General features: G+C 52.0%; 1 protein-coding gene across 1 annotated transcript; it reads left to right on the top strand.

Annotated features, from left to right (window-relative positions):
- Positions 1–919: 919 nt before the first annotated feature.
- LOC136995976 (olfactory receptor 5AP2-like) lies at positions 920–1,900 on the top strand. The gene has a single exon (XM_067316971.1). The coding sequence runs from the start codon at positions 920–922 to the stop codon at positions 1,898–1,900; it is 981 nt and encodes a 326-aa protein (XP_067173072.1).
- The last annotated feature ends 6,181 nt before the right edge of the window (positions 1,901–8,081 follow it).

Raw genomic sequence — 8,081 nt, 5'->3', positions numbered from 1 at the left:
TAGAAGACAGCAAGGGCAGAGCAATGCCTGAGCCCTGGGTGGTGGTTTGCAGAGAGCTCGGGGAAGAGAAGGACGTGGTGGGGAAGAAGCAGAGGATGAGACCCCGACCTGGATCATCATTGCCCGGCACCATCAGTGCAGAGTTCAGCACGTCATCCTGAGTACTGCAGGTTTGTGCTGTGTCTTCTGAGTCAGGTCTGCTCCTTTTTAGCTGCTGAGATTTTGCATGGTGGCATCTATGGGTGAGAAAGGTGATGGGCATTTCCCTTCCTGGGAGTCTTCTCCTGCAGCTCCCTCTTCCCTCCACACATTTCTTCTGACTCCCTTGTTAGCTCGGCAGAGTCCTGGGGAGCTTGCCAGTCGGTGCAGAGTTAGAGTTTGTGCCTTTGCTGCCCTGAGCCAGCCCAGAGTCCTGCCGAGGGGCACCAACACCTCACCTGGGAGGTAGGATCCAGCAGAGGGCTGTGTTTCTCAAGCAGGAACGTTCCCTAGCCATGCCCCCAGGCATGTCGCAGGCATTTACCGCAAACAGGACGGGAACAATGCTCCTCCCTAACCTCACCCACCGCTCACCATTGAGACACCCATCCTGCGACACACTCACTGTCACAGTCTGAGCGAATGCTTTCTCTCCTCTAACTCCACTCCAAGCATGAAATGAGCACCTCCGCGGGACAGCTCACCTCTGTGGTTCTCCTAGGAGGGGCTTCTCTTTAGATGCCTGCTTTAACTCTCTGGAAAACCCCAGTTCCCTCCTTTCACTAGGCATGGAGGCCATAAAGGGAACACAAATGTAGTCAGAGAAGTGCCAGAATGTATGTTCTCTCTGACAGCAAAGTCCTTCATGATTCTTCTTTACAAGAAGGAAAGAATGAAGCAGATGTTCTTTCTTGTAGGTTGCCTTTCTGGCAAAAGAGGAATGAGGGACCTGTGGCGCTGCATGGAGAAAGGGGAATGGGACAATCATACATCACCAGTGGAGTTTATACTGCTGGGAATGGGCAATGTCCCCTCGCTCCAGACACTGCTCTTCCTCCTCTCGCTCATCATCTACTTGGTAACAATGGCTGCAAACATCCTCATAGTTCTGCTGGTGGTGGCAGACCGGCATCTGCACACCCCCATGTACTTCTTCCTGGGCAATCTGTCCTCCTTGGAGACCTGCTACAGCTCCACCATCCTCTCCCGCTTGCTGGCCAGCTTCCTGACAGGGGACAGCACCATCTCTGTTCACGGCTGTATGGCTCAGTTCTACTTCTTTGGCTATTTTTTAGTCAGTGAGTGTTACCTGCTGGCCATGATGTCCTATGAGCGGTACTTGGCCACCTGCCAGCCCCTGCTCTATGCCAGCCTCATGACCTGGAAGGTCTCTCTACAGCTGGCAGCAGCGTCTTGGCTAGTGGGATTCTTTACCTCTACGGTAGTCACTTCTTTTGTATCCCGTTTAAGGTTCTGTGGCCTCAAGGTAATTGACCACTTCTTCTGTGATTTTACCCCATTGCTAGAGGTTGCCTGCAGTGACACCAATGCAGCCAGACTGGTAACTTTCACACTAGCTGTCTTCAATCTAGTCTTCCCTTTCCTGTCCAACCTGGTCTCCTACGTGTGCATCATAGCTGCCATCCTGAGGATCCCATCCAGTGTGGGCAGGCAAAAGGGCTTCTCCACCTGCTCCTCTCACCTCATCGTTGTCACTGTTTTCTATGGCACCCTCATCATTGTCTACCTGATGCCCAGAACCCCCCAGCTGAGGCAGCTCAACAAAGTGTTCTCCTTCTTCTACACTGTCCTCACGCCCCTGGTCAATCCCCTCATCTACAGCCTGCAGAACAGGGAGGTCAGGGAAGCCCTGAAGAAAGCATTTAGGAAAGCTCTGGCTTGCACTCAGAGCTCATGCTAGGTGGTTGACACTGAGCACAAATCTCTCTCAGCTCTTTCACAAAGGCAAATGTAGGCTACCAGGGTCATCTTCAGAAAGTGCTTAGCATTGAGACTGCCTGTGGAGTGGCACAGGCATGAAAGGGAAAGATCCTTGGAGAAAAAGATTCTTATTTAGAAGCGAATGTGAAAAATGCCATGGCTCTGCATTTTCCTTCATAATAAAGAGATCGTGGCTTTATATATTTCAGTGGCTGAGAGCTTCAAGGTTTGTTTTGTTTTGTTTTGCTTTTCATTAAGAAGATAGATAGAAGAAGGAATTTGGAAAGACATGTGAGTGCCTTCCAGGTGCAAACATGGGGACGTCTTTCTTGCTGTGGCTCCCGGGGATGGGATCCATCTCCCTCAGTGTTGTCTATTTCCGGGGCCAGTATTCAGCTTTCAGCGAAGGTCCCCTTCCATTGCCCTTCCAGCAGAAAAATGGACCCTCTCCATTTTGGGGGCTTGTGATGGTGTGCTCCTTTCCCCCCCACTGATGTGCTCTTTCCCCCTCAACCTGACCTCCCTGTAAACAGCACAGGGACTAATTGAGCATGCGCCAACTAAGACCCATCTAGCGTGCAAATATGACTATGAGTCAATCGTCCCTCACTCCCCCCCCCCCCCCCATCAATAGCGGGCAGCCCAGAGCCCATTGAGCTCTCCTGCACAGCAGCGGGCTGCACTGCAGAATGTCCTCTTGAGCAGGGATGCCTCTCAAGGTTTCTCCTCAAGGTTGAGAGATTCCTGACCCGTGACAGATCCTTGGCAAGTGATTAATAGCATGCTGAACTTTTGTGAACTTCACGAAACTTTGCTGAGTTATACCTCTGATTAACCGTGCACATAATCCCCTAGACATAAACCGTTGACCAAGTCTGAGACTAGGATCAGATCCAGCCGCACCCAGGCTCCTCCGAGGGGGAGTTTGGAAAGCAAGGGGGTCCAGTCTGAACCTCATGACTCAATGGGAGGGTCCCCTTCACACATACTCCTTTAGACATGAACCATTGACCAAGTCTGAGACTAAGACTGGATCCAGCCACACCTAGGCTCCTCTCAGAAGCAGTTTAGAAAGCAAGGGGGTCCTTTCTGAACCTTGTGACTGAACGGGAGGGTCTCCGTTGCACATGCATCTGACCCTGTCCTTCATGCAGTAAATAACTGAGTGAACCTTGCCAATTGAACCTCATTAAATCATTCTTATTTATGATTGAACTTTGTTAAGTCGCTATCTTACCACAATAAACATAGTGCTGCTTCCCTCTTATGAGTGAAGTGCATCACTCCTTCGTGACAGGGCTTTATGTGTTACTCCCACCCAACCTCCCCTCTGGTCAGGCATGGCCTCAAGAACCAGCTGGAGATGCAGCAGATGGGCTGGCGAGGTAAGAGGCCATGGTTTCTCTGGTTGCAAGAGGAGCAGGAGAGGCTGGGGTGAGGTGGACAGTTCCTGTTTTGAAGGGCTAAAACAAGAGGTACAAGCAATGCCTTGGATCTCCCTCCCCTGCCACTAGGGACTCAGCAAACCCCCGCTCCATTTCTGTTCCCCTGGCTCCAGCTGCATTTCTGCTCCTTACTCCTCACCTTCTTTTAAGGAGATGGGGACAGCCATGCCTTGTCCAGTTCCTTTTCCCTTGGAGGAGCTGGCTTCCCTCCTGAGCCTTCTTTCCCTGCTGGAATGTCTTTAGCCACCTCTCCTCCAGAGCTCATGGTGGGGTGGGCTTTGGGGCCTGGTTGCCCACAGATCTCAACACCCTTAGCCAGAGGCATCTTAGGAGACAAAACTAGGCTGATGGCCTTGGCCACCAGGGCACACTGGTGACTCCTCTTCAGCTTGCTCACCAAGAGCCCCAGGTCCTCTTCTGCAAAGCTGTTCTCTCAACACTTGGCCCTTAGCGGACCCTTTGCATGAGGCTATTGGGGTTACTACACCCCGGGTGCAGGACACCACACTTACCTTAGCTGAATTTCAGGAGGCTCCTATAAGCCCCATTCTTCAGCATGTCGAGGTCCCTCTGAATAGCAGCCAGACCCTCCAGAGTATCAAGCAGTAGGTGACAGAGACTGGAACTCTCAGGTCACTGATGGTGGGCATTGAAGGAATCTCCCCAATATAACCCTGCAGAGGGTCAAGCTGACTCTGTCACTGATCACAGGGAGACAAAAGTATCCCATTAATTACGGGAATTGTAGTGCATGGGCCAAAGGCAGGGAGAGGAAGAGATGAAGCTGAATCAAAGAGGAGACAGTGTGAGAAAATGGAGAGGAGGGATGACGAAAGGGAGTAGTGCCATGTAAAAGTGCTGCTGCTCAATGCACTTGTCCAGCTGTGCCCTGCCCCCGGTTACTGCTCTGCTTGAAGGTGGGTGTGGTGTTTGCCTTTTTGCAGCCATCACTTCCACTTCCCGAGCATCATGACCTTTCCAAGATGAAGGTGAGCAACCCCACAAGGACATTCCCCTGCTCCCATGGACATGTGTGTGTGTGTCTAGTTTGCTCCAGTGCCTGAAAGCTCCCATGTCCTTTCTAGGAAGCCAGTATGCCAGGGTGCCTCTCTGAAGTGCCTGCACACTAGCACATGCAGCATGGGGAAAAAAAGAAAAGAAAAGGAAAAAAAAAAACAGGAGGAATTAGTCTGTGTGCAGTTACAGGGCTATGATCTCACTGGGATCGTGGGAATGTGGTGGGATAGCTCACACAACTGGAATGCTGTGATGGGTGGATTGAAGCTCTTTAGGAAGGACAGGCTGGGAAGGTGAGGAGGGGGAGCTGCCTTTGTGTGTGAGAGCAGCAAGGAGGCCTGGAGCTCTGCTGAGATGGGTGAGAGGCCAGCTGGGAACTTATGGGTCCAGATTAGTGGGCAGACCAGCATGGGTGACATGGTAGTGGGTGTCTGCTACAGATCACCACATCAGGAAAAAGAAATGGATGAGGCCTTCTTCAGGCAATTGGAAGAAGCCTCACTTTCACAGGCCCTGGTTCTCATGGGGGACATGAACCACCCTGATATCTGCTGGAGGGACAGTACAGCAGGGCACAAGCGGTTCAGGAGGTTTCTGGAGTGCACTGAAGGCAACTTTCTGACACGGGTGATTGAAGAGCCAACAAGGAGAGGAGCTGTGCTGGACCTCATGCTTACAAAGAAGGAAGATCTGTTTGGGGACGTGGTAGCTGGGGGCAGCCTTGGCTGCAGCAACCACAAGATGGTGCAGTTCAGGATCCTGAAAAGAGAGAGCAGGGCAAAAAGCAGAATCACAACCCTGGACTTAAGGAGAGCTGACTTTGGCCTTCTTGGAAGAGCCCCATGGGATATGGCCCTGGAGGGAAGAGGGGTCCAAGAGAGCAGGCTGATTTTGCAAGGATGCCCTACTCCAAAATCAAGAATGGTCCATCCCAAGAAGCAGGAAATGCTGCATAGGCAGCAGCAGGTCTGCATGGATGAACAAAGAGCTCCTGACAAAACTCAGGCATGAAAAGGAAGTGTACAAGAGCTGGAAGCAAGGACAGACAACCCAGGAGGAATACAGAGACATGGTCCGAGCATGCAGGGATTGGTTAGGAAACTGAAAGCCCACCTGGTGTTCAAACAGGATGTGAATGTTAAGGGGACAAAGAAAGGCTTCTGCAAGTACATAAGCAGGATGAAGGCCAGGGAAAATGTGGACCCGCTGCTAAATGTAGCAGAGGCCCTCCTGACAATATTGATTTCCTTCTTCACCTCAGGCTTTACTGGTAAGACCAGCCCTCAGGAAGCCAAGGCCCCTGAGATCAGAGGGCAGTCCGCAGCAATGAAAACTTTCCTTTGGTGGAAGAGGATCGGGTTAGGGAACACTGAAACAAACTGGACCTACGCAAGACCATGGGTGCCAATGGGATGCACCTGTGAGTGCTGATGGATCTTTGAAAGGTTGTGTTGCCTGGGAGAGGTTCCTGAGCACGAGAAGAAAGAAAATGCCACCCCTATCTTCAAGCAGAAGAAGAAGGAGGATCCAAGAAACCACAGGGAGTTCAGCCTCACCTTGATCCCTGGGAAGATGATGGAGCAACTAATCCTAGCTACTATTTCCAGACACATGAAGGACAGGAGGGTGACTCGGAGTAGTCAGCATGGATTTACAAAGGAGAAATCATGTTTAATTAGCTTTCTGTGATGAGGTGACTGGCTCGGTGGATGAGAGGAGAGCAATGGATGTTCTCTACCTTGACTTCAGTAAAGCTTTCAACACTGTTGCCCATAACATCCTCATATACTAGCAGATGAAGGATGGGCTAGATAAGTGGTCAATGAGGTGGACTGACAACTGGCTGAAGTACTGGGCTCAGAGGGTTGTCATCAGTGGCACAGAGTCCAGCTGGAGGCCAGCCACTAATGGTGTCCCCCAGGGACCAGTACTGGAGCCAATACTGTTTCTTCTCTTCTCCAGGCTAACCAGGCCCAGCTCTCTCAGCCTTTCCTCACAGGAGAGATGCTCCAGTCCCCTAATCATCTTTGTAGCCCTTTGCTGGACTCATTCCAGTAGTGCCATGTCTCTCTTGCACTGGGGAACCCAGAACTGGATACAGTACTCCACATGTGGCCTCACCAGGGCTGAGGAGAGGGGGAGAATCACCTCCCTCAACCTGCTGGCAACACTCTTCCTGATGCCCCCCCTAGGATACCATTGGCCTTCTTGGCCACAAGGGCACATTGCTGCCTCATGCTTAACTTGGTGTCCACCAGCACTCCCAGGTCCTTCTCCGCAGAGCTGCTTTCCAGCAGGGCAGCCCCCAACCTGTACTGCTGCATGGAGTTATTCCTCCCCAGGTGCAGGACCCTGCACTTGCCTTTGTTGAACTTCGGGAGGTTCCTCTCTGCCCAACTCTGCAGCCTGTCCAGGTCTCTCTGAATGGCAGCACAGCCCTCTGGTGTATCAGGCACTCCTGCCAGTTTTGCATCATCAGCCAACTTGCTGAGGGTGCACTCTGTCCCTTCATGCAGGTCACTGATGAATAAGCTTTCCTGATAGCTCTTGTGGGATGGAGGGCAGCAGGATTTGAGAGACCTCTCCCAGCCAAAGGGGAGATCCTGGGCACTCAGGCAAAGATTTCAGCCTGGGACCTTAAAGTACTGGGTGGCTGAAGACTATGAGATGCCTCCAGTGTGTGGCTCACAAGGGACCTGAGTCACATCACAGTCACCATTGAAGCACCCTCAGAAGCAGATCCCATAACATCTCACCTGAATGAGACCTGCAGTATTTCTCTGCTTTTCTCCCTAAACCTGAAACTTTCTTTTTAGCTCCTCAGCACTGGGAAGTGCACCTAGGTGTAGGAGGACCCTATATGCAAAATTTCATTGTGTTGAACTAAACCAAGTCCCCAGGGTGCTCCCTGCAAGCATCTGGATGGGCACAGATGGGCCTGGCCCTTCCTGTTCCTCCCAAGCATGTGGCTGTGATAACAGCCCTGCACACACTTCCTTGGCCAGGCACTTGGGGACACACAGCCAGCAGTGCTTATGGGAGTCCATCAGGACCATGCCTTCAGGATTGGCAAGGAGACCTGAGGCTCTTGTCACCCTGTTGGAGAGCAGCTGGCCGGTCAAAGGGCTGGAGGGAGGAGGGACAGGTCCCATGAATCACAAGGGGAAAGAGCTGACACATGCCTGGGGCCAGGGCACTGCTACTGCCTAGGCCCTCCCCCAGCTCCTGCGATGCCACTGCAGAAGCAAGCAAATCTTGGGGAAAAACCCTTCCCCACCTTCCAGAGAGTCAATGACAGGGTCACTTCTGGGTGAGAACATGACGGGCCAGCAGCAAGGACATGGCTGGGGATTGTGCTTGTGGGGTCACGTCTGCCTGAGGAAATGATAGGCCCAGGCACATGACTCAGATGTGGGCCTGTAAGGTCAGTGCCACTTCAGTACCTGATAGACAAGAACCAGGCACATGGCTTCAATGCTGACTGTGGGCTCACTTCTTTCTCTGCAGCTGATAGGCCATCAGCAGGCTCTTGGTGTAGGTTCCTGTGAAGTCACCTCTGCCTGTGCTGCTGTTAGGCCAGAAGCAGTTAATGGCTTCACTGTTGTCTGTGAGGTCAGTGATGCATGAAGAAATGACAGGCCACTGGCAGGCACAGGGTCAGGAAAGTGGCTGTGATGTCATTCGAATGTGAGAAGCTTG

This window comes from Apteryx mantelli, unplaced genomic scaffold (genome assembly GCF_036417845.1).
Source record: "Apteryx mantelli isolate bAptMan1 unplaced genomic scaffold, bAptMan1.hap1 HAP1_SCAFFOLD_20, whole genome shotgun sequence".
Classification (NCBI taxonomy): Eukaryota; Metazoa; Chordata; class Aves; order Apterygiformes; family Apterygidae; genus Apteryx; species Apteryx mantelli.
This window is presented reverse-complemented; position numbering and strand designations above follow the sequence as displayed.